Source organism: Dasypus novemcinctus, chromosome X (assembly GCF_030445035.2).
Source record: "Dasypus novemcinctus isolate mDasNov1 chromosome X, mDasNov1.1.hap2, whole genome shotgun sequence".
Classification (NCBI taxonomy): domain Eukaryota; kingdom Metazoa; phylum Chordata; class Mammalia; order Cingulata; family Dasypodidae; genus Dasypus; species Dasypus novemcinctus.
The window spans coordinates 80,808,428-80,836,029 of record NC_080704.1 but is presented as its reverse complement, the minus strand read 5'-3'; the positions used below and the strand labels follow the sequence as shown (position 1 = coordinate 80,836,029).

General features: G+C 36.7%; 1 protein-coding gene and 1 pseudogene across 16 annotated transcripts in view; both read left to right on the top strand.

Annotated features, from left to right (window-relative positions):
* PHKA1 (phosphorylase kinase regulatory subunit alpha 1) overlaps nt 1-27,602 on the top strand; it is a 205,572-nt gene that overhangs the window by 69,381 nt on the left and 108,589 nt on the right. For all 16 annotated transcript variants that reach the window (XM_058292339.2, XM_058292345.1, XM_058292352.2 and 13 more), the window contains 3 exons: nt 2,641-2,775; nt 18,396-18,505; nt 19,473-19,617. In XM_058292339.2, the coding sequence (XP_058148322.1) occupies nt 2,641-2,775; nt 18,396-18,505; nt 19,473-19,617 (390 nt within the window). The remainder of the gene's footprint in view (nt 1-2,640; nt 2,776-18,395; nt 18,506-19,472; nt 19,618-27,602) is intronic.
* LOC139438072 (MOB-like protein phocein pseudogene) lies at nt 20,795-21,665 on the top strand (annotated as a pseudogene).

Genomic DNA, 27,602 nt, shown 5'->3' with positions numbered 1-27,602 from the left:
TCCTCCCAGTTACTCAAATAAACACCTGGGAAGTCATTCTCAATATCTCCCTCTCTCTTACCCCCTACATTCAATCAGTTAATAAGTCTTGGGTTTTTTACCTCCTAAATATTTCTGGGATCTGTCTGGTTCTTTCCAGTACCAATGTCATCATCCTAATCTAAGTAATCAACATCTTTCCCTTTGATTACTGCAATAACTTCTCAACTGGTCTCCCTGCCTTTAGTCTAGGCCAACTACAGTCTATTCTTTATGCAGCAGCCTGAGTATATTCTTCTGAGGATGCAGATATGGACATCTTACACCTCTGATTACAGTTCTGCAGGAATTTCCCATTACCAGCCTTCTTAACATGTTTTACAGGTCTCTTTATAGTGTGGTCCTTGGCTCCCCTTTAACTTCATTTTTTTCACTGCCTCTTCACCCTCCATGTTCCTGCTATAAAGAACTTTTAAGAATTCCTAGATTAGCCTTGTTCTTTCTTGCCTTAGAGCCCTTTCACATATTCTTCCTTCTGTCTAGAACAATTTCTCCCTTACTTTTACTATCACACATGCAAAGTCAGCCCTCCAGCAGGCTTTAATATTGTCATTTTCTCTAGGTAGGAATCATATCTGTCCTTTATCCCCAACTTTTGGCGGTGCCTAGCTTATAGTAGGCAATAAATAAACATTTCCAAAACTGTTATAAAACATAAACAAAGCAAAGATTCTGAGTGATCGCATAATAGTGTGTGCATGTCTCTATTTACCTAGCACTTTATGTATATAACACATCTATTACACTGTGAACTCCTTGACTCATCTCTGTATCCCTAGAGCCTAGCATAGTACCTCATTCCAGCCAAAGGAGTGCTGATGCAAAGTACCAGAAATCTGTTGGCTTTTATAAAGAGTATTTATTTGGGGTAAAACCTTAACGTTACAAGGCCCTAAAGAGTCCAACTCATTGCTGCTTTCTCACCAAAGTCAGTTGCCATGTGTTGAAGCAAGATGGCGGGCAATCTCTGCTTGGTCTCTCTATCCTTCTTACTCTTAAGGCTTCGTGGGCCCAGTTTCTTCTCATCTCAAGCTGGCATAGGGCTCATCTCTTCGGCTTCCTATATCAGTTTGGCATAGGGCTCGTTTATTTCCAGGCTGTCTCAGATGCTCAGCTGCAAACTACCAGGCAAATGGCTTATCTCTCCCTGGGGTTCCAGGATCAAAACTGACAAAGTTCTCAATGTTTTCTTCTTGTGTCTTCTTGAGTGAGTGCCCATTTATATCAGTCCACCAAGGGGGCAAGGTCTTAACTTGAGTCACTCCTTACTGACATGGTCGAGTCAAAATCCCTAAATTTATTTAATCAAATAAACTTAAAACATTTGAATTTAATACAGTGAAAGGGTATCATACCCAGAGGAAAGACCAGTTTATAAACATAATCTTTCTCTTTTTAGGGGGGAGTGGTTGGTAAATAATATCAAACTATGACACTCCTCCATCTAGTGCTTAGTAAATATTTATTGACTGAATGGATGGATTATCAATTATATTTTCCAGAACTGTTCTTAGCCCACTATAATTCTCCCTCTGTACATTTTCCTTGGAGAATCTCTTTCATTTTCATGTTTCCCTTAGATCTAATCGAGATGGTCATATATCCAGGGGGCTCTGTAATTCCTATATCCTGCATATCCTGCCCCTGGCCTCAGCAACTCATCACTATGGGATTCCCAAGAGAGAAAAATACACGAAGAATAATGGCAATGTAACTCCAAGTAGCACTTTGTTAACTAGGCTCTTACCCCCAAATCTTGACATGGAAAATTCCAGTAAGCTAGAATGAACCAAGTGATGATTTCTTTCCTCTAAACCCAATACAACATGCTAGAGGAGCAGTAGAGGAAAAGGACTAGAGAGCATGTTTGCCTCTGGTGCTTAGTGTAAGGCCAGCTGAGGCCTGAGTTGGATCATTGACTCCCAGTCAGGTACCTGTCACATAGAAGGAAAGTGAAGAGCAGAGTCAGAGAGCTGGCCTGGCCTTCTTCCCTGTGGATAGGCTTACTTCAGTGGCAAGAGTGTAAGAGAAAAAAATGGGAGCTGTCCAGGGTTGGCAGGCTCTGAGTCTAGAGAAGTATTGCCCACCCACCCCGCCTCCCCCCAAACAAAATCCACACAATTAATTTCATCTATAAGGCCTCCTATATGTTCAAGACTCAAATATTATACCCACTTCACCCTGCCTTCTACCATTTTCTAACTATAGGGAAATTCTGTCATTACGATGTTATTTCCTTTACATTCCTGGTTCTGACCTTAAGCATGCTGATATGAGATTTAACAAATCTTATGATGGGTTTTATGTGTTTAAAGTGGAATCCAGTATACAAATTGAGTATGGCATTCTCTAGCAGCACATAGCCACATACCCCACAAAACAGAATCTAATACTCTAATTATGAGATCTTTTCCTCTTTCTATTTAGATAATAGTGTTAAGTACCTAGCATGATAACCTGCTTTACTAAGTTTCCTCAGGAATCATTAATTTCCTCCCCCTTTTCTTTTTCTTTCCTTCAAAGGAAATTATATGGTTTAGAAAAGCTTTTTAGCTTCTTACTGAAAAATTTCCATTGACCTACTTTATTTCTTTCTGATAGTCTCCATTCTAGCTGAGACAGAAGAAATCAAAGCCATTTTGAAGGACAAAGGAATTGATGTAGAGACCATTGCTGAAGTGTACCCCATCAGAGTACAACCAGCTCGTATTCTCAGCCACATTTATTCCAGCTTAGGTAAGGAGATTGACCAGCCTGCTAGAGTCAAAGCATTAATGAATACAGGCTTCTTTCTTTCCTTTTTTATTTCTTGATCATGCGTTGCTTTATTAAACTGGATTTGAGAAGGATTTTAGAGTTTCTGGAATCCAATTTTCCAACCCTATATATCCTGGACAAGCATGTACATTTTAGGTGTTTTTTGTATGATTTGGTACATAAGTTATGACTATTATCAGGCAATGTTTTATCTTCATTCCAAGTGTGCACTTAACTAACATGTTCCTTTCTTTGGACCTATGTTTGTTTCTATTTTGCATACATAATAATTTAATGTGGTGTAATAACCAAGGTCTTTTATACTTTGTCTGGTAGTGAACTAGTTGATAATAGAAAACAAAAAATTCTGCATCTTAATTTAATACATACTTTTAATTTTTAGTTATTTAATTTGTAGTTATTTAATTTGAAGTAGGAGATGTAATTACAGAAACAAGAGATTGGAGTGATATGGCCACAAGCCAAGGCATGTCGAAGAATGCTTGTTGCCTCCAGAAGTTGGAAGAGACAAGGAACATTCTTCCCTGGAGCCTCCAGACAGATCCAGACTTTTTGACATCTTGATTATTTTTTAGCTTTTTAAGACTCATTTTGGACTACTGACCTCTAGAAATGTAAGAGAATAAATTTATGTTGGTTTAAGCCACTAAATGTGTGGTAATTTGTTACAGCAGCAATAGGAAATTAATACAATTCTAAAGCCACAAAGGGGTAGAGTTGCAAATAAAAATTATATCTCAGAGAGTAGATTTCCACTTAGAAACCCCAAACATAGTTTGTGCATGTCTGTGTTTCTTAACACCCACAATGGCCCAGGCTATTACAGAGAGGCCGAATCCTGTCCAGCTCAAACCAGCCTCATTCCCCCTTTACTAACACCTAACTTGAGTCACTCAATTTCTATGGCAGTTTTGTAAATCAAAATTGAGAGGAGGGTGAACCAAGGAGGAAAGGATCAACAGTCAGAACTGAATTTCCTCTATCTCTTCTTGACATCCATGTTTTATGCCAGCAAGCCCTGAACTCTCTGTGTTCCAGAGCTATTAACATTGAATCTAGCTTTAGGAATATATGAATTTCCCACCTCTTCCACACTAGCTATGATGTTGAATATGCCTTTTCTTTTTTAATTCAAAATTGAAGTTGGAATTTTTCATAAGAAACTTTATTTTTAAGAAACACGGAAAGCTAAAATATAAACACAGAAATTAACAAGTATATGAATATAGATTTCAGATACTAATTAATTTCTAAAATCTAGTCACAAATTCGCTGGACTATTACAGATACTGAACCCTGGTTCTCTCCCCTTACTCAGCCGTATCTGAGGTAAATCCCAAGTCAAGACTCTGAAAATTCTGAGACTGATTTGGGTTGATGCTTTACCAAGTGGGATAGGTTCCTCAGTCCTTCCCAGAATTGACTTTCTATTTTTTTTGTCTTTATTTATTTTTTTAATATTACATTAAAAAAATGTGAGGTCTCCATATACCCCCCACCCCCCTCACCCCACTCCTCCCCCCATAACAACAATCTCTTCCATCATCATGAGACATTCATTGCATTTGGTGAATACATCTCTGAGCACTGCTGCACCTCATGGTCAATGGTCCACATCATAGCCCACACTCTCCCATATTTCACCTAGTGGGCCATGGGAGGACATAACAATGTCCTGTAATTGTCCCTGCAGCACCACACAGGACAACTCCAGGTCCCGAAAACGCCCCCACATCTCATTTCTTCCTCCCACTCCCTACCCCCAGCAACCACCATGGCCACTTTCTCCACACCAATGCCGCATTTTCTTTGATTACTAATCACAATAGTTCATGAATAGAATATCAGTAAGTCCACTCTAATCCATACTCTATTCCTCCATCCCGTGGACCTTAGAATGGTTGTGTCCACTCCACATCTATATCAAGAGGGGGCCTAGATTCCAGATGGATGCTGGATGCAATCCTCCTGCTTTCAGTTGCAGGCAGTCTTGGCTCCCTGGTGTGGTGGTTGACCTTCTTCACCTCCATGTTAGATGACTGGGGTAAGTCCAATAAACCAGAGTGTAGGAGTTGCAAGTCTGTTGAGGCTCAGGGCCTGACTATCACATGGTCAGTCCAGAGATTCAGGTCCCCTGGGTATTCATTAAACCCCAGCAACAACTACAGTTCCAGTAAAAGCAAAAGGAGAGACTTGTGGACAAAGATCACATCTGAGTCCAGCTCCATCACACAGAAACCCAAACTCCAAAGTAGGGCCAACTGACATGGCACTGAATGCTATCTGCCATGACCGTAGAACCTGTGGGTCTCTGTAGCCCTCAGCAGAACCAATACCTGGGGTTGCATCTACTTTATCTGTCTCTGGGACTCTGCTCAGGTTTGCATAAGGGCAACACCTCTGATAACCTCCTGGCTCTTTTTGGAGACTCATAGCCATATAAACTCATTTGTCCTTTCCATTTCCCCCTTTTATTCAGGTCAAAAAGCATTTTTAACTCCTGGTAGTGTATGTAGATTGAGATATTCTGCTGGTCCGAGTTGACCCTTTCATTCAAGGTCATTTTTTAGTTACATCATCAGCTGGTACTTGGTAGTAATCCCTTGGCACCAGGGAGGCTCATCCCCGGGAGTCATGTCCCATGCTGGGGGGAAGGCAACACATTTACATGCTGAGTTTGGCTTCGAGACTGGCCACATTTGAGCAACATGGAGGCTCCCAGGAGGTAATTTTAGGCACCCTGCAGCTCTAGGCCTTGTTCTTATTTTGGGTGCACAGGCTCACAAGCATAGGCATTAGTATCAAGGGCTCATTATTGGACCTTCCTTCTTTTTTGGTCTTTGCCATTGGACTTGGAGGATTGTTCCTGTTCCTTTAGGGACTGTGATAGAGCTTTCCTGGCTAGGAACTCAGCACTCCCTCAGTTGTTGTTTTTAATTGTAACCACTATGAAAATATCCAAATATTTTTATGTACCCTGGATATATGCCCTGTAGGACTCCCTGCCAACCATGTGTCCCCTGTCAATAACATCCCACACCAGTATTCCTCCCCTGCCATTGTTGAACCTCTCTGTGATCCAAAACTTCTTCAAAAGTGAAGCCCAATATATTGCCAGGTTCCATTAATAGTAAAATGGAATATAGTGATGAGTTTAAAGGTTAGATATAGAATACATATTAATTTAGAGAAATTAAGGTAAATATAAATTGGGGTATCAAAAAATTTAAAAACGTAAAAGTTTTGTTTTTGATATTTTGCCTTCCATCATTGCAATAAGTGTTGCCCTGTATGCAAATTGGCAAGACATCTACTTCCATCTTGTCCTCCGTGTCTACGTCCTATCTTTTTCTTTTTTTTTCCTAATTAAGCTTGTCTTCATGAAAGTTTTAGATCACAATAATTCATATATACAATATACAGTACTCCCACATATCCAACATAAAACCCTTTTCCCTTCCACAGCAATAATCTTTTTACATATTCGTATTATATTTACTGAAACTGATGTACAGATATTGAGACAATAGCTTTCAAATAAGGTAACATTTGTGTTTACATTGTGGTTTATATTTTAGACTATACAATTTTCTAAATTTTTAGTTATCTCATGTTTTACATTATGATTTACATTTTATGACTTCCTATTTTTATCTTCTTGGTCATTCCTTATGGTCTCCAGATATCATTCCACTAGCACCAAGTCCCTTGAGATAAGGAACATGTTCTGCTTTCTAGCCCAAATCTTACTCCCCAGAATATTAGTTGATCTTGGGTTACCTTCTTGGACACTCTTAAAAGTCTCTATGACTTGGAATTCATGGAAATCCTATTGGTGTCTTTGATCTGATTCTTTATCTCTCATTCATTCAAAAATTAGTAGGCTAGTTTTACCCTTCGTTGGTTCATACCCAATGTTGTTCTAAACTTGGTTTGTTTTTACTAGTGTCAAATAAAAAACACTGAAACAAGCAAGGATGACTTTATTCATAACTATCATGAGGACAGCAAGCTTTAAAAGGGCTGTAGTGGGTTGGAGGATGGCAGGGGGTGTTAATCACTGGGAGAGGTGAGTGATTTGTGAGGCTGCAATTAGAACCACTTGGTTTGGGATGTTTTTGTGGTAATTAGGCCACCTGGAGTCTGTGAGGGCCAGGAGAGAGGGAAAGAGGAGGTGGAGGTCGAGTGTAAGGCAGATAACTTGATAACTTGGAACAGGTAGTATCTGAATTGTCTTCTTTTATTTCCTTTTTCTTTTCCCTGGAGCCTGACTTGTTTTTCTCTGTAGTCTCATGACTTTAGGATTAGTGTCAAGGTAACCAGGGCCAGGGAGGGGGGCTTACAAGGAACAAAGATGGTAGCTTGGTCGAGAGAAAGTAAAAGGGTTACTATTAAATAGGTAGCTTCTGAGCTCTGGGCTACTGTATTAGTCAGCCAAAGGGGTGCTGATGCTACATACCAGAAGCCTGCTGGCTTTTATGAAGGGTATTTATTTGGGCTAGGAGCTTACAGTTAACAGGCCATAAAGCATACGTTATTTCCCTCACCAAAGTCTATTTCCACATGTTGGAGCAAGATGGCTGCTGACCTCTGTGAGGGCTTAGGCTTCCTGGGTTCCTCCCTTCCAGGGTCTTGCTTCTCTCTGGGTTCAAGTTTCTTTCTTCCCAGGGCTTGCTTCTTTCTAGGCTCAGAGTTCCCCTCTTCCTGGGGCTGGCTTCCTTTCCTCTGTGAGCTTACTTCCTGGGGCTCCACTTTAAGGATTCAGCATCAAACTCCAACAACATCAAAAACCCTCAACTCTATCCTTTGCAATGCCTTTTTACTGTGAGTCCCCACCCCTTGGTGGGGGACTCAATGCCCTAATGACATGGCCCAATCCAAAGCTCTAATCATAACTTAATCATGCCCAGGTACAGACCAGATTACAAACATAATCCAATATCTATGTTTGGAATTCATAACTATATCAAACTGCTACAGCTACCATCAGCCTACATCACATCAGTTCTTTCCAACTAACAGAAACAAATTCCTTGCAGCTTAAATTTTCAAAGCTCCTCTTTGGGCCTCTTATTAAATTCTTATTTTCTAGCCAAAGAAAATAAGGACTAATAGACCCTAAGTTGAATAAGTGACCAAACATTTCAGGACTCAAGTAATTCAAGCAAATTTATTTTCCTGCTATGCTTGTTCATCTTTCTTCAGCCCTTATTACTCACTTATTATGTACCAGACACTGGGCTAGACACTGTGGAAGACCTAGACATGAAATCAGATAATTGCAGTACAATCTTATAAATGCCATGACAATGGTGTTATGTACAAAGTACAATGAAGGCATAAGAAAGAAAAGAGGATTGATTTGCCTGGGGAGGTCAAGTGGGCATGATAGATGAGGTAACACTTGATGACTCATCAGTTAAATGAGAGACCCTTCAGAATTCTGTTGTTGTAATAGTTTCAGTAACAAAATTGCTTTAACCATACATTGAATGACAGCCATAATTCCACCAAGGAAAAACGGATATTTCCTCACCAGATGTATTCATTTATATATGTTAAATAAATGGGATTTTTGCCTCACCTTGCTCAGTATTTTGTGTATTTCAGTTCCATTATATCTTTTAATATAGTCTTTAATTTTTATTGTTTTTTGATGATACATAGATCACAAAAAATGTTACATTAAAAAATATGAGGTTCCCATATACCCCACACCCCACACCCCCACTCCCCCCATAGCAACAACTTCTTTCATCATTTTGACACATTCATTGCATTTGATGAATACATTTTGGAGCACTGCTGCACTACATGGATTATAGTTTACATTGTAGTATACACCTCTCCCTCCGTACTTTCAGTAGGTTATGGCAGAATATATAATGTCCAGCATCTGTTCCTGCAATATCATTTATGACAACTCCAAGTCCTCAAAATGCCCCCACATCACATCTCTTCTCCCCTCTACCTGCCATCAACTGCTACCGTGGTCACTTTCTCCCCACATCAATGCTATAGTTTCTTCCATTACTAGTCACAATAGTTCTATAGTAGAATACCTGTAAGTCCACTCTAATCCATATTTTATTCCTCCATCCTGAGGACCCTGGGAAGGTGATGTCCACTCCACCTCTATATTGAGAGGGGGCTTAGATCCCATATGGTTGATGGATGTGATTCTCCTGCTTGGAGGTGTTGGCACTCTCAGTTTCCTGGTGTGGTGGTTGACCATCTTTACCTCCTTGTTAGCTGACCTGGGTACGTCCAGTGAACCAGAGAGTAGGAGTTGCAACTCCGCTGAGATCCAGGGCCCAGCTGGCACATGGCCAGTCCAGAGATTCAAGACTCCTGAGTATACACCAAGCCCAGCACCAACCACAGGTCCAGTAAAAGCGGCAGAAGAAGCATGTGTAGAAAGGTTACATCTGAGTCCATTCCATCATACTCAGGAACACAAATTACAAAGTACAGCCCACTGACAAGGCAATGAACTCCAGAGCCATCTGCCATGACCATAGAACCCGTGTGTGTTTTTAGTCCTCAGGGGCACCAGTACCTGGGATTGCATCTACTTTGGCTCTCTCTGGGATCCTCCTGAGACATGCATAAGTGCCACCCCTCTGATGACCTCCCAACTCTTTTTTGAAGATTCCTAGTCATATAAACTCATTTGTCTTTACCATTTTCCCCTTTTATTCAAGGTCTTTTCTAGTTTAATCGCCAGTTAGTGATTGGTAGCAATCCCTCTGCTCCAGGGAGGCTCATCCCCAGGAGTCATGTCCCACGGTGGGGGGAAGGTAATGCATTTACATACTGAGTTTGGCCTAGAGAGTGCCACATTTGAGCAACATGGAGGCTCTCAGGGGGTAACTCTTAGGCACCCTGCAGCTCTAGGCCTAGTTAAAATCTCAGGCACATAGGCTCATAAGCGTAGTCATCAGTATCAAGGACTCATCATTGGACCATTCTTCTTCACTGGTCTTTGCCCTTGCACTTGGGGACTGGTTGCTATTCTATTTGGGAATGTGACAGAGTTCCCCTGGGTAGGAACTTAGCATTTCCTCAGTTGTCATTTGTAACTAATTACTATGAAAATACCCAACAAATATCTGAACATTTTTATATACCCTATATACATGCCCTGGGTAACTCCTTCCCAAAAATGTGTCCCCCATCAATAACACCCCACACCAGTGTTCCTCCCCTGCCATAGTTTTGAAACCCTCTGTGGTCTAAAACTTCTTCAAAAATGAAGTCAATTATATTGCCAAATTCAGTTAATAGGAAAATGAAATAGTACTGATAGGCTTAAAGATTAGAAATAGAATACATACTAATTTGGGAAAACTAAAATAAAGGAAAAATAAATTGGAGTATTAAAAAATGAAAAATATCATAAAACTTTGTTTTTTATGTTTTGCCTTTCATCACTCTAATTGGTGGCAAGGCAGTTTGTTTCATTTCTTTCTCATTGTCTACACCCTTTTTTTAAAATTTTTTATTTTTGTCTTCAAAAAAGTTTTAGATCACAGTAAAGTCACATGAGGTTAATTACCTATATGAACATAAAAATGTAAAAAATATTAAAAATAAAAAAATTGATATGTACATGTTGAGTGAAGGGAACTGGAAAAGAAAGAAAAGTATAAAATATAAAGAGAAAATCACGTATAATTCCACCATTTAGAGAAAACCACTATCATTACTTTGATGTATTTCCTTCCAACCAATATTTATATAATAAATACAAATTTGGTTTTAGGAAAATGGTGTCATAAAGCACAGACTTTGCAACCCATTTCTTTGTCACATAATAATATATGAAAAAAAATAATATATGATGAGCTTTGTTCCATTTTGTTGAATAGCATCCTACAATGCTATGTTAATGGATGCATTAGCATAATTTCTGTATAATTTTCAAAATTGCCTACTTCTATCCTTTTGCCATTTTTCTATTGGGCAGTTGTCTTTTTCTTATTGATTTATAAGAGATATTTTATATATTAGGAATACTAGCACTGTGTTTCACATTTTAATGAAATATTTTGTTATTTGCCTTTTAATTTTGTGTTTGATTTTGATGTATAAAAGTTCCACATTTTTATGTAGCAAAATTTTCTCCTTTTTACGTTCTTTCTTTGCTACTATGCTTAGTAAGATTGACTCCTCCCTATGTCAGATACATTTTCACTGTTTTCTCCTAGTTCTTTTTGGTTAGAATTTTACATTTAACTATTCACTTCACCCAGAATTTTAATTATAGTTTATCCTGTGAGGTGGAAAGCTAACTTTCTTGCCAAATAATTATCCACTTCCAGCACTACTGATTGAAGAATTTTTCCTATATATACTGTTTGGAAATGACACCTTTTTCATTTAGTGTACTCACACACATATGTGTGTGTATGTGTATTATGTTCCTTGCCTTTCTTTTTAGTTCAGTTGATCACTGTCCATCCTTAGTATTACATTTTAAAAATTATCCTTGCTTCAACCTCATTACTGATTGGAAAAATGTAAGCTAGAACAATAATGAAACATTAAGTTTTTGCTTATCAGTTTTGCAGAATTTACAGTTGATAATATCCAGTGAGGGTCAATGTGTGGAGAAATGGACACTCTCAGTGCTCCTGGTAGTAGTGTAACACAGGCAATTTGGCGTTATCTCTAAAAGATTTTATTTTGACTATCAATCTTTCTGATTCTATCCTAGGTAACACTTATACAAGTGCACAAAGTAGGTCATTGTAACATAATTTGTAATGGAAAAAAAAACAGAAACAACCTCACTTCTATAATTAAGAATGGTTGAATTATTCTTTATCCATAGTATAAAATAATATGTAACACTTTTAAAAAATGAGGTAGACTTCCATTTCCAGCTATGATGCAATAGCTTGTGACAGACAAACCTTTATACTGAGAAAAACTGCAAAGGCAGGATTAAAAAAATAAAGGTATATGAAGGCATAGGAGAATAATAAAGACAGCCAGGACTTGGGAAGAAAAAAAAAACCTTAAGAGAAGATGACCACAGAAGAGTAAGCCTGCTGTTCTATGTGCAGTTTCCATTTGAGGTATTTGCTGATTCTTAAGCTATACTTGCATAGGGCTAGGGGCCACAAAACCAAGCAGAAAGTCTCACTGTATTAGAAAGACAATTGCATTTCAGCCCCTTCCAGTGTGGAAGGGCTGTGGTAAATACCTCAGGTTCCTGGGTGACAACCTTGAAGCATACGATCAAAACCAGAAATAGACCAACCCTCAGAAGGCCTCAAACACAAAGCCTAAGACACAATCTTCTCCATCTCTGGTTGGACTAAGGTAATCTGTTTGTCACTAAAATTCCAGGGGTTTTTAACCAGGGAGGGGTCCATGTACCCCTTGGGAGGTCTGTAGAAAGATTTCAGGGAGTCCAGGAGAGCTTGAATTGAAATTCAAAGAAATATTATTCTTGTGGGGACGTGTTGGTGCAGGTGTGATATATTTATTAAATAATACACAGTATAGTGTGGTCTTAGTAAGGGGTCCGTGGTTTTCACCTGACTGGCAGAGGGTTCTGTGGAACAAAAAAGGTTAAGAACCCCTGCGCTAAACTAAATCCTCTTGTTCAGAGCCTTTATAATTCTTCATATACAACGTTCAGCATTGAATAAAAAATTACCAGATGGCTAGGAAATCAACTGAATCAAAGGCCAAAAGAAAAAGCAATCAAAACAGAAGCACAGATAAGTCATATTTGAAGTTATCAGACAGGCTTTTCTATGTTAATACGTTCAAAAAAGTAGATTACAAGATGTATTTCACAAGAACTGAAATCTATTTTAAAAATCTAATGGAATTCTAATAATTCCAATAATTGAAACTAGGAACAACTATAGATATAATTAGCATATTAGACATGACAGAAGAGAGGATTAATGAATTGAAAGGTAGGTCTGAGGAAGATATCTGGATTGAAGCACAGAGGAAAAAGTGGAAAATTGAAAGAGCATAAAAGTGAAACTTCTGGAAACCAAGACACAGAGAAAGTCTTAAAAATAACCAGAAATAAAAGATACATTGTTTTCACAAAAGCAACAATAAAACTTACAGCTAGATACAAGGTTAGTTTACAAAATATCAATTATATTTTTATATGTTTACAATTAGAAAATGATTTTAATGGTCTCAGTTACAATAACACTTAAAAATACCAATACCTAGTAATAAATCTGATGAAAATGTAGTTATGAAAACTACAAAACTTACTGAGAGAAAACAAAGAAGACCTAAGTAAATGGAGATATACCTTGTTCATGAATTAGAACAAGAGTGGGGAAGCTAGGACCCATAGGCCAAATCTGGCCCATGGTAGGGAATGATGAATCTTTGGTGCCTGGGTGTCTGTAGCCATGGTATGAAATAGCAGCTGAGCTGCTATCAGTTGTGAAAAGTAAAATTTACCTACAGAAATTTAAAATGGTAAGTCCAGCCTAGGGTGTCACTAGATATCCAGGCTGCTTTGGGCAATGGTGGCTAAAATAATGAGTGAAAAGCACACCCAGTGCGATACCTCTGATTTACTTCTTTCCTCCAAGCGAGAGGAAAAAGGACCCAAACATTCCCAAAAGCGAGCTTCTTGCAGACCAAAATATTCAAAGTTCGCATTGCCCTCTGCAAATGGGAAGAAAAAATGGTAAAATCAGCTCCCAGGGCTGGAGCAAAGCTTCAAACTCCAGAGCAGGAAAAAAGGGGGAAAATCACTACAGCTGCTGCTGCAGCAGCCCCAAATTCTCTCCCCACCCCTGCCTTTTGCATTCTAGCTGGGATCTCCCTGCAACTATTATGTTCAGCCTCTGCATGCTAATTTTTTTGATAGGTGTCTGAGTAAACTTGCAATGAGAGGGGAAAGGGGGGAATTTTGAAGAATGGCTTTGTATTTCAAGATCACCGCATCTGGTTCTATGATAAAAATTGATGTAAAGTGTAATATACTTGTAATCCTGTAAATCATCCCTATCAGAGAAAGTTAGACAAAAGAAAACAGTGTTCATTGGACACAACTTTCTTGCTTTTTGCTGGCATTTGGGCGGATTGGAATTTAAACCCTTTGAGTTTTAGAAACAGAACTAGTCTCCATAACTGATGAATTTTTGCTATAATTTTTATCTGTTAGAACCTCTGGAAAATAGACAAGGTGAAAAGAGAGGCAATTTCTAGGTGGAGATATACATTTGGAGTTTTAAAAAGCAGTTTTTAAAAACTCCGTCAAATTTGGCACTATTAGAAATAAAGCTGCTGTAAAGTCACATGTAAATCTTTGTATGGCATATGTTTTCATAACTCTTGGGCATATACTTAGGCATATGACTGCAAGGTAAGGGTAAGTTTAACTTTATAAGAAGCAGCCACACTGTTTTCCAAGGAGGCTGTACAATTTCCACTCCCATCAGCAATATGTGAGAGTCAGTTGTTCTGCATCCTTGCCAGTACTTTATATTGTTTCTTTTTGTTTTGTTTTATTGTTGTTTTGTTTTGGGTTTTTTTTTTTTGGCATTCTAATGGATATGTACTGGTATCTTATTGTAATTTTAAGGGTTTCAGATATCTTTATATGTGCATATTTTCAATTGATCTCCCTTTGTTTATGTAGGATTTGTTCTAATCTTTGTCAAAAAATTTTAATGGGTTGTTTTTTAATTATTGAGTTGGAAGTATTAACTCTGGATGCCTGTCCTTTATAAACTATATGTTTTATAAATATTTTCTCCTCAAACATAGTTTTGTTGTTTTAAAATTTTTTTCTGAACTATTAATGTCTTTCAAAGAGCAAAATCTTTTAATTTTGATGAAGTCCAATTTATTAATTATATATTTTTGTTGCTTAAAAAAGACAAAATGTTATTTTAGAACCAAATGCCTGTACCTAAAATGAAAACACATTGCTACATTTTGTTTCTGAAATAATTTTTGTTCTATATCTTTAAAAAAACCTCTGTGAAATCAGATATCTGACCTTTAGAAGCTAATGATTTTTCAGCGCAATATACATATTCTGAGTGGGTCAATTTGGACTCTAATACTGATAAGACTTTTTAAAGGCCTACGAAATAGCTTTGCTTGTCATGTGGACTTGGAACATGGTTGTCTGCCCCGGCAGCATCTCGACTTTGCTGCTGCCTAAGAAAAGCTGCTGGCTTTTGTTGAATTCTAAATAATCCTAATTGCCTCAACCTGATTTTAAGCTGAAACCTGATAATGTCTGCTATGGGCTGTTTCATCCTTAATACTAGATATGCTGAACTGAAAGTGGACAGAGGCTCAATGAACAGAAAACCCAGTCTCGTTGAATCTTGCAGATTTAGGACTCTCCTCTCTGGGACCCTAAACTGAAAACTTCCTATATGCTGGCTGGACCATCTGGGTCTCTTGAAGATACCTATGTGAAAGGCCTTATTCTCTGATGGGACCAGCTGAAACCAAGCTCTATTTTTTTTTTTGATTCTTTATTTTTGATACAGAGACTAATTGCATTCCTAACTTGTGATCCCTGCTGTAAACTGCAAGTTGGGGGAGGGCACATCACAGAGTATTTGACCCCTCCACTCACTCCTGACAGATCAGATTCCTGACTCTTGGCAGATGTCTCACTGCTGTTTACTTACTGTGTTTGATTTTCCAGATTAGTTGCACTTTGCAGTAATGGACTGTTGGCCTAACTCTTCTTCCCTCACTTTTCTTCTGATATACACACATTAGTAAGACAGTTTGATTATTAAACACAACTGTCCCCAGAAAGGGATTGATATTTTCTATGTTGCTCGATGACAGTGCTATGAGACAGCTGCAGGTGGCCCCAGCTCCTGCACTTTCCATGCACAACAGCCTTCTGAAGTTGTCCCCACACATAAGGCAGATGAACTGGTGTCATGGACCAGCAAAACGGTTTGAATCTACCCACCTTCCAGCAGCCTGTCTAAAACCAAGGACTAAACTGAATTAATTGGAATGGACTAGGAATACTAGGGTGGGAGGCCTCACAGTGGGAGGCCATGTAGGGGCCCTGTACTACCTAATTAATGTCCTGCTTGAAGTGCTCTAATAATTGTAAACTACAAATTGAGTAGAATTTGAAAAAAAAATTGTAAACTCTTTGCTTCCAGGGTACCACTTGTACCCTCTGGGTTTGTACTTCTTGTGTCTGTTCCCTGACTATCATGATGCTGCCTCAGCCCTGGAAGGCATTCAGGTCAGCTTCAACTTACTGGCCAGAGTTGTGCCAGGTTAAAAAAAATCAATGCAGAAATTTAAGGAGGAAGCCATCTGGTTTTCTATGATAGACTTTTATGGTTAGTGGGATTTGTTGTAACTGGACAAAGCCAGGACCTCTTAAGGACATAACTGAGGACAATATTACATGTTAGTCTCACCTTGCTGTATTGGGGTCGTACTGATAAAGACATCTTATCCAAGGACCAAGAGGGTGGACTGTGCAGAAAAGAGCTAACTTAGCAGGCTTGAAAATGCTATCTTTAGGAAGTCCTGCTTGCAAGGTTGGCCTTTCGCTGGTATCTGGAAACTCGGATTTCAGGAGAGTACCCACCATTTCCTAACTGATAAAGGTATTTTACTGTGCCTAAGCTGTTTGAGCAAACAGTATGGCTTATGCTTTTCATCTGAGTGTCATGGATTTTGGTTCATGCCTATGTGACCAGCCCTCAATAAAAACCTTCAGCACAGAATCTCCAATGAGCTTCCCTGGTAGACAACATTTCGTACATGTTGCCGTAACTTGATGCTAAAAAGAATTAAGTGCATCTGGTGTGACTCCACTAGGAGAGGACCTTGAAAACTTGTGCCTGGTTTCCTCTAGACTTTACCCCATGTACCTTTTTCAGTTGCCTTGTATCCTTTTGCTGTAATAAATCTTAGCAATGAGTACAACTATATACTGAGTATTATCTCCTCCTAGCAAATCATTGAACCTAGGAGTGGTCTTGGGGACCCTCAGCACAAGATGAATATTCATAGGATCTTTATTTATAATAACCCCAAAACTGGAAACAACCCAAATGTCCATCAACAGGTGAATGGATAAGTTCTCATTCATACAATGGAATACTAAAAGCAATGAAAATGAATGAACTAAGTCTATATATAGCAACATGGATGAATGTCATAAACACAGTGTTGAGTGAAAGAAACCAGGTGCAAAAATACTATTATATGATTCTATTAATATAAATTTCAAAAATGGGCAACCCCTACTTATTTACAGTGATTAAACTCTAAATGATTAACTATGGGAACCTGGGGGAAGTTAATGAATAGAAAGGTACACCAGGGAGGCTTCTGCAGTACTGATAATGTTCTATATGTTGATTTGGGTTACATGTTTACTATTTACAAATCCATCAATTTTTAATTGTTTACTTTACTTTTATGTGTGTTATATTACAAAAAATTTACCAGAAGAAGTTCTGTCAATACTGACATGAAAGAATATCCAAAATGTAGTTTGGGGAAAAAACATTTCAATACAACATGTGTAGTGCTATTCTATGCTATGAAAGGAAAAAATGTATATGAATGAAATAATTATTTCCTTATTGTAAGATATATTGTTGATTTAATAACTGCTTTTTGGGAGACACTCTATTAAATGTAAACATCAATTATAACATGGCTTCTAATTTTAGAATTATAAACCAAAAAAAGAATACATCTTGAGCTCAAGGAAATAAGGTGGATGATGTGCGTCAATGTGCACACATATAAGTATATATGTACACAGTATTTTAGACACATGATATATATATACTATTTATGTATGCATAGGTGTAGGTTTATTAATAATGATTTTGCCTGAGAAATAAAATATGGAGGGGCCATTTTATGAAAAATTAATAGCTTCTATATTATTTGAATTTTCACTAAAATTATGCTTTACTTTTGTATCTATCTGGAAGTTTAAGTCTTCTTTCATTTTCAAGTTTTCAAAATTGTTCCTCTACCAAGAGAATTTTATTATCAGTGTATAAAATTCTACAAGATGTCCTGTCAGACACAGAAGTTTATAATATTTTAACTTATTTGACTAAAATACGTTGTACTATTGAAGGAGATCAAGATATACTCTTAGTCCAGTTTTTCAGTTTTGCTTGCTATCTTTAAGGAAAATGGTATCTGATGAAGGTTTTTCAGTTTTATTGAGGCATAATTTACATTGATGAGTTTTATAATCAGTATAACTTTTGCACTTTGCATGGGTTTTAATGAAAATGGGTATATAAACATTGGTTATAGAATTCTATGATTCCCAAAATGTTAATGTTTATGTGCATTCATGTCTCATATTTAAATGATGTGACTTCTTTATAAGAATATAAAAGTCTTTAAGAGCAAAGATTATTACTTCCTCTTCTTGTAGAGTCCCACAGTGCTTATGTGTGGCCTAGCAAATAACGTGGGCGCTAACTTTGAGATACAGGACTTTGTTTAATCAATGAATATAAATAATACCAAAAAATGTTTCCTGATTTAAGTTGTGCACTAAAAAATATCTCGACCATCTCTCAATTCTATCTCAGGATGCAACAGTAGAATGAAACTCAGTGGAAGGCCCTACAGACACATGGGTGTCCTTGGAACTTCAAAACTCTATGATGTTCGAAAAACTATCTTTACTTTCACTCCACAGGTGGGTAGAATAAGTTGGAAAGTGAATTGAGATGAATGGAAATAAAAGAGAAACATTGCAGAAATAAAGCATTTACTGAGTCTGGACAAGTGCACCTTGCACCTGTTACGTTGTTCAGTAAATATTTGTTGAGTTGAACTGACTTGAACTTGCAGCCCAGAGAAATGCCAAATGGTTGTGACTGCATAAGAGTAGTCCTGGGTTGCAGAAAGAGTGACTGCGGATTTTTAAAATGTTGGAATACTTACAAAAGTATTCTTTTCTCATAAAAGTTAAAAATGAGACTGTATTTGTCCTTGATAAACAAAATCCAATACATTTTTTCAGCTCCTGAAATATGTATTTTCTTTGTTTGATGGAGGGCTCCCTTTTTGCATGCTTGGAACACTTTATCACCTTCAAAAAATGTCTACTCTTTTAGCTGTGATTATATACATTGTTAGCCTGATGTTTATTAGCCACAGCATATTAGCAAGCCTGACTATATGCGTGTTTTGAAGGAGACATTATCTTCCAGAAAGGAAGTTTAAGCTCCCTATTTGTCATCTTGCCTCTGAGAGTGCAGATGAGATATAGATGAAAAAGAAATGCACCATAGGTTCTATTCACAGTCTTGCCATTTGCTAGTCATATGACTTTGCTGACTTATTTAACCTCTCTTTGCCTTATTTATTATCTTTTAAAAGAAGAAGAAAAGGCTTCACTGGGTTTTTATAGGATTAAATTAAATGAAATCCTGAATTTAAAAACACTTCATAAACTGTAGCACACTGTAAAAATGTGAGAAATTATTTTTAAATGTACCAGGTACTTACCAGATAATGTTAGGAAGAAATAGCCATTATATTTTGGGTATTGTTGCCTCTGTGACATTTTATATATCCTTGTAAATATGTGAGGAGTTTAAGATATTATTTGGTAGTTGTGTGAGTAAATTATTCTGAGCTGCTATATTTCTTTTTCTCAGTTCATAGACCAGCAACAGTTCTACCTGGCTCTTGACAACAAGATGATAGTGGAAATGCTTAGAACAGACCTCTCCTACCTCTGTAGCCGTTGGAGAATGACAGGCCAGCCCACCATTACTTTCCCCATCTCACACACAATGCTTGGTAAGGGCTATATGAGTTAAGGAATGAATGTAATTTTCATTATTTATTTATATTTATATCATTCATATGTTTAGCCCTTCAAATTCTTATCGTGTATTCTTCCGACAGTTGTATATTAGCTCCTATTTTGTGCCAGGCACTTTTGTAAGCATTGGGGATATAAGGCTAAATAAAGCAGGTTAGGTATTTGCTCTCACAGATTTTATATTTTGGAAGCTAAAGACAGACAATAATTTTGTAGGGGAAAAAAAACAATATACAAGACTCAGTACAGATTAAGTGCTATGATTCAAAAAAATGTAACACAGTAACTTGGTTGGAGGCTACTTTACATCATTGATTTTTAGGTTGCAGAAACTTTATTAATGCAATTCTTTTTTTTTAAGACAGTAATACTACACTCTTATTTGTTTCAGTGCAGCCTCCAGGCTTTATAGATAAGTTCCCAGGCTTCTCCTTTCAAGGCCTGTCAAACGAGGCAGGAGTATCTAGTAGGACAAAAGTGAAAAGGCTTTTGGTTTATCTTTCCCTTTTTGGCTGGGCTTCCTGACATTGCTTACTTGAATCTGGGTGAAAGACTTTATTGTTCTCTCCATTTCTGGAGGACTATAGCCAATACTGAAGTGACTGCTTCCTTTCTGTGTCTTGACTGTTGCTTCCAGAGGCCTATTTGTATTGCCAAAGTACATAGGATTCCTTTTCATTAGAGAAGAATCCCTTATCATAAACCATTCAAAATCCAGACAGAATATTAGGGATTGTGGTCACACCTTAACAGTGCTTCAACAAGACCCATTTAATAACTACTATTTTCCCAGAGCTGTCTTCAGAAAGTGTAAAGTCTAATTGGAGAAGTAAAACTCATATATAAGAATAATAAAAAAAATAAAAAGACAGTATATAAAGAAGCACTAAACCATTAGATTAGTATTTCACAGTACAGGAGATCAAGATGTCAAAGAAAGCTTCTAGAACTGAGATGGACTTACCCAGCCTTTTTAGAATGGGTAGTATTCAGATGGGAGGGGGGAAGAAGGAAAGGTACTTTAGATGAGGGGGTTAAAAATACCAGGAGTGAGGCCTGGAGGCAGGAATGAACTTCACTTGTGAGAAGACAGTGAACAGACCAGCCTGAATAGTGTGATCCTTACTCATTGGAATATACTGATAAATAAAATTGGATAAGTAAGATGGGGTCACATTATGAAGACCTTGAAAATAAGCAAAAATATTTAAAAGAGATTTTCTGTCCAGTCTCCCAGACGTTGGCACTAAGGTCATGGCGGGGAGGATAGCAGTGCTGAGGAAGAACAGGCTGGGCACCATGGTGCAGGATTTCTATAATTGGCCTGATGAATCTTTTGATGAAATGGGCAGTACACTAGCTGTTCAACAATATATTCAACAGAACATAAGGACAGATTGCTCCAATATTGACAAAATTCTTAAACCACCTGAAGGCTGAGATGAAGGTATATGGAAGTATGAACATTTAAGACAGTTTTGCCTTGAGCGAAATGGACTTGCTGTCAAACTTCAGAGTGAATGCTGTCCAGATACACATACTCAGATGACAGCAACTTAACAATGGATTTTTCTTTCTGCAGCTCATAAAACTCCAAAAGAGTGTCCTGCCATAGACTATACTAGGCACATGCTTGACAGGACTGCATGTCTACTGAATAGCAGTAAATATTTTCCCCACAAAGTTAGCATAAAGGAATCATCTGTAGCAAAACTAGGACCGGTATGTTGTAGGATTTACAGAATATTTTCACATGCTTATTTTCATCATCGACAGGTATTTGATGGATATGAAAATGAAACATTTTTGTGTCATCAGTTTACTAAATTTGTGATGAAATATAATTTGATGTCCAAGGATAACCTGATTGTACCAATTTTAGAAGAAGAAGTATAGAATTCAGTTTCTGGAGAAAGTGAGGCATAAAGGAAATCAGAGAAAAATGTACTGAACACATAATTAATTTTAATTATGTACTGTGTGTGTATCATTTTAGACACATCAATCATGTATCCATATTATAGCATTTTTTTTTTAGGTTTTTTTATGCTGTGTGTAGCCTTTTAAAATGGGAAATACTTCTTCAGTTATTCATGAGCTGTGTATTCATCAGTGTAGCACTCATGGCTTTTAAATACGATTAGTATCTATTTATAATGCCTGTTAATAAAAGAATTTACAGTTTGGTAAAATTGCTATTAAATAATCATTGGGTTACAATCCTCATCAAATAAACCCATCTATAAAAAGATGAGTGAACTTGAGGTTTCACACAAGCCATTTACTAAAGAAATAGTATAGTTTTCCTTTAGTTTTTAATCCCTGAGTTTAGATATTCTAGAAAATTCTGTAGTTCAAAGTTCAGTCTTAACTATTAATTTTTCAAAAATGGGATGAAAGTACTTTAAAGATTTGTTTATAGTTTTTGATATGCATATATAATTATGTATATATCCAAATATAAATGCAAATGAAGTATTAGTAATACTTAAAAGATTTTACTGTGCTACATAAAGTATATTCTTGGCCAGCTATCTAGAAAATGTTTACTTTTCTACAATAATGAATGTTACATATGAAATGATGATAACTTTAAGGCACGTAAATGATGTTCCCACTGGAAACTCTCCTCTCTGTCTGTCCTTTCTCAATTTCCTTAGCCCTCTCCCCAGTCTGCATTAGCTGAGAAGCTAAAGTTTTTGAGCAAAGAGTGACATGATGAAAGTGATGTTTGGGGAGTATTTGTTTGGTGAGAGTATGCACTGTTGTGAGGAGAGACTGATGTCAGGAAACTAATCCAAATGTGAGGTGGTGAGAAGATGCACTGTATGGGTGGTAGTAAAAATGGAATGAGACAGAATGATGCAAGAGTCATTTTGAACATCATCTCTAAGCCAGGTGTTGTCTAACTAGATATGAAGTATGACTCAAGATAACACCAAGATTTAGAGGCTAACTAAATGATTCTACCATTGAGAGAAGGAGAGAAATTCTATGGGAAGATGCCAGTTGAAGGGACATGTTGAGTTTGTGGTGACAAGGAGACTTCAAAGTTCAAATACCCAATAGTTGATATGAGATATACAGCCACAGCTTGGAAGGTAGAATAAAATTAAAGATCTAGATTTAAGTCATACAGTTTTGATACTTTATATGTGTTACACCACAAATACAACAACAACAATAGCAATAATAGCTGCAGTGTTTATTGAGTACTTTCTCTGTGCCAAGCACTAAGCTAAGTGTTTTCATTACATTATTTTTAAATGTCTACAATGCAGTTCAGGTTGGATCTGTTAACAGCCCCATTTTGTAGATGTGGAAGCTGGGTTGTTCACAATAACAAAGGTAGTAAGAGACGAGTCTGGGCTTCAAACCAGCTCTCTCAGTCTCCAAAACCTAAATTACCCACAGCGGTGTTTTTGCCAGAGAAAATTTGTTGCTGGTGAAATGAGAATATACATTAGTGATCACAAGAAAATGTGAATTAAATTCTCAAAATAAAGGCAAAAGTTCCCAGGAAACTTAAAAGAGCAAAATTCAGCTAGATGCAATTTACAAAGGATAGCCCTACAATGAAATTATATGAAAAGATGGAAAATAAAGGATATTCAAAGATATATTGAGTCAATGCTAACAAAAAGAAAGCAGTGCTAGTAATGTTAATTATTAATATCAAGTTGTAAAGAGTTCAAGGCAAAACACAGTGAATGGGATAAGAAAGGTATTGTATTGATAAAAGTTAGAGAACACCAAGATGATAAAACACTTATGAACTGTTATCTACTGAATAATATCAATGAAATGTATAAAGTAAAAATTTAGAAAACCTTAAATTACAGGGACAATGTGACAAAGTTACTGTACAGTCATAGGAGGAAGCTATAACATAACTATCAGAATGTCATAGATCAATCTACAAAATTTTATCAATAAAGAAGTTATGAATAGTAATGAATGAACCTGATTTTTGTATTTATGGGAACGTATATATAACTCTTCAAACAAAATACCGAATATACTTTCTTTTCAAATGCCCAAGAAATTAAAAGTGGAAATTATACAGACAATATTGACAGACATATGAGGTAAAGCCAGTTAACAAAACAATAGCAAAAATTCTGAACATGTAGGAATTAACATTTTTCCAAGTGTTTCTTAGATTAAAAAGGAAAGCAAATTTGAAATTATACACTTTTTAACAGCTTTATTGAGATATAATTCACATACCATACAATTACCCATTTAAAGTGTACAATTCAATGGCGTTTAGTATATTCACTGATATATGCAGCCATCAGTGGTCAATTTTAAAACATTTTCATCACCTCAGAAAGAAACCCTTTACCCTTTAGCTATAATCCTCTTATCCACCACTCCCACCTTACCCCAACCTAAGCAACCACTAATCTATTTTCTGACTCTATTGATTTCCCTGTTATGAACTTTCAGATAAATGGAATTATAAAGGGTGTGGTCTTTTGTTACTAGCTTCTTGTGCTTAGCATAATGTTTTCAAGGTTTATTCATGTAGTAGCATGTATCAGTACCTCATTCTTTTTTATGGTCAAATACTATTCCATTATATGGATATGTCACAGTTTATGCATTTGTCCGTTGTTGAACATTTGGGTTGATTCCACCTTTTGGTTATTATATATAAGGCTGCTGTAAACATTCTTGTACAAGTTTTTATGTGAACATATATTTTCATTTCTCTTGGGTTTATGCCTAGGTGTGGATATGCTGGGTCATATGGCAACTTTATGTTTAGCTGTTTGAGGAACTGTCAGACTGTATGTTTAAACATTTCAGAAACTGCCAGACAGTTTTCCAAAATGACTACAACATTTTAGATTCCCACCAGCATCGTATGAGGCTTCTGATTCTTCCATATCCTTGTCAACACTTGTTACCTGATTTTTTAAATCATAGCCATCGTAGTGGATGTAAAGCGGTATCTCATTGTAGTTTGATTTGTAAAGACCTAATGATTAATGATGCTGAGCATCTTTTCATGTGCTTATCGGCCATTTATATATCTTTGGAGAAATGTGTATTCAAGCTTTTTGCCTATTTTTCAATTGGATTGCTTGTATTTTTATTATTGAGTTGTACAACTTCTGTATATACAATAGATACCAGTCCTTTATCAGATACTGTTTTCAAATATTTTTCTCCCATTCTGTCGGTTGTCCTTTTTTAAAAATATATTTCTATCAAAATTGTGAATTTACAAAATAATCATGCACATGTTTGGCATTCCCAAACAACACCCCTCTACCAACACACTACATTGTTGTGGAACATTTCTTATAAATTATGAGATAATATCATCAGATTATTAACACTAACTATGGTGTATAGTGTACATTTGGTATATTTTTCCATACCCCCCTATTAATAACACAGTACATCTTTGGCATTAATGCAAAAATATTACAGTATTGCTTTTGACTATAGTCCATGGGTTACATTGATTGTATTTTTCCCATGTTTCTCCACATTTTTTCCACCTTGCAATAGTGGCATACATTTGTTCTAGTTCATAGAAGGACATTCTTGTATTTGTGCTATTAACCACAATTCGCATCTACCCCTGGGTTCACTGTTATTCAGTCCCTAGATTATTCTCTAGCTTTCTTTCAATTGACATTTACATCCCTAGATTACCCTTTTCAGTCACAATCTGATCATTTATAAACCAGCTGTGTTAGTTCCACTCACTATAATGTATCACAATCAGCTCTATCCATTTCCACACTTAAAACAGTCAAGTTAATTAAGACTTCTGCATACATTAATAATCATTACCCCCTCCTCAGCCCTTGGCTTATCACCTAATAACAGGGGTTCTTAACAAGGGGTCCGTGAGTTTGAATTGAAATTCAAAAAAGCATTATTCTTGTAAGGGACATGTTGGTGCAGGTGTGATATATTTATTGATAATACAAAGTATAGAGTGGACTTAGTAAGGGGTCTGTGGTTTTCACCTGACTGGCAAAGGGGTCTGTGGAACAAAATTAAGATCCCCTGTCTAATAATCTATACTGTAGGTTTTTAACTTCATATGTTTATTCTTCATATTTAGTTCATGTTAGTGAGACCATGCAATATTTGTCCTTTTATGTCTGGTTTATTTTACTTAGCATAATGTCTTCAAGGTTCATCTCTGTTATCTTATGTATCCAAATTTCATTTCTTCTTGCAGCTGAATAGTATTCCATTGTGTGTGTGTATGTGTGTGTGTGATTTTGTTTATTCATTTATTGGTTGATGGACACTTGGGTTGTTTCCATCTTTTGGCAATTGTGAATACCACTGCTGTGATCATTGGTGTGCAAATGTCTGTTAGTGTCACAGTTTTCAGTTCTTCTCGATGTATTTCTAGTAGAGGAATTACTAGATCATATGGAAGTTCTATATTTAGCTTCCTGAGGAACCACCAAACTGTCTTCCAAAGAAGCTATACCTTTTTACGTTCTGACCAACAGTGAAAAAAGTGTTCCTATTTCTCCACATCCTCACCAGCACTTGTTGTTTTCTCTTTATGTTTAATAATGGCCATTCTATGTGATGTGAGAGGATATTTCATTGTAGTTTTCATTTGCATTTCCCTAATAGCTAGTGATATTTAATAATTTTTATGTGCTTTTTGTCCATTTGTACTTCCTCTTTGGAGAAATGTCTAAGTCTTTTGGATTCCTTGCTCTTTTATTGTTAAGTTCTGTGATCTCTTTATATGGCATGGAAATCAAACATTTACCAGATTTGTAGTTTCCAAATATTTTCTCCCATTTAGTGGGCTGCCTTTTCACCTTCTTGACAAAGTCCATTGACTCACAAAAATGTTTAAGTTTGAGGAACTCCCATCTATCCATGTTTTCTTTCATTACTTGTGCTTTTGGTGTAAGTCTGAAGAATCCACTACCTACCACCAGGTTTTAAAGATGCTTCCTTATATTTTCTTGTGGGAGCTTTATAGTTCTAGCTTTTATGTTTAGGTCTTTGAACCATTTTGAGTTCATTTTTATGTAAGATGTGAGTAGGGGTCCTCTTTCTTTCTTTTGGCTATGGATATCCAGTTCTCCCAGCACCAATTGTTGAACAGACTGTTCTATCCCACCTGGGTGAGTTTGACAGCCTTGTCAAAAATCACTTCACCATAGATGTGAGGGTCTGTCTCTGAACCATCAGTTTAGTTCCATTTGTCTATGTGTCTGTCTTTCTGCCAGTACCATGCTGTTTTAATGACTGTAGGTAACTAATATGATTTAAAGCCTGGAGGTGACAGTCCTCCAACTTCAGTCTTCCTTTTTAAGATGTTTCTGGCTATTCAGGACCCCTTACCCTCACAAGTAAATTTAATAATTGTGTTATCCATTTCTTTAAAAAAAATTCTGCTGGAATTTTTATTGGAATTACATTGAGTCTGTATATGAATTTGTGTAGAATTGACATCTTAATGATATTTAGTCTTCCAATCCATAAGCACAGAATGTTCTCCCATTTATTAGGTCCTTTTTAAAATTTCTTTTAGCAACGCATTGTAGTTTTTTGAAAACGTTTACTTTATGTCCTTGGTTAGGTTTATTCCTAAATATTTGAATATTTTAGTCGCTATTGTAAATGGAATATTTTGACTGACTTCCTCCTCAGAGTGCTCATTACTGGTGTATAGAAACACTATTGATTTTTGTGTATTTATGTTGTATCCTGCAACAAATCTGAAATTATTTGTTAGCTCTAGCAACTTTGTTGTATATTTTTCAGGACTGCCTAGGAATGTATCATCTGTGAATAGCACAAGGTTTACTTCTTCATTTCTGATTTGGATGGCTTTTATTTCTTTTTCTTGCTTGATTGCTCTAGCTAGAACCTCTAGCTCTCTATTGAATAAGAGTGGTGATAGTGGTCTTGTCTTATTCTTGATCTCAGCAGGAAAGCTTTCAATCTTTCA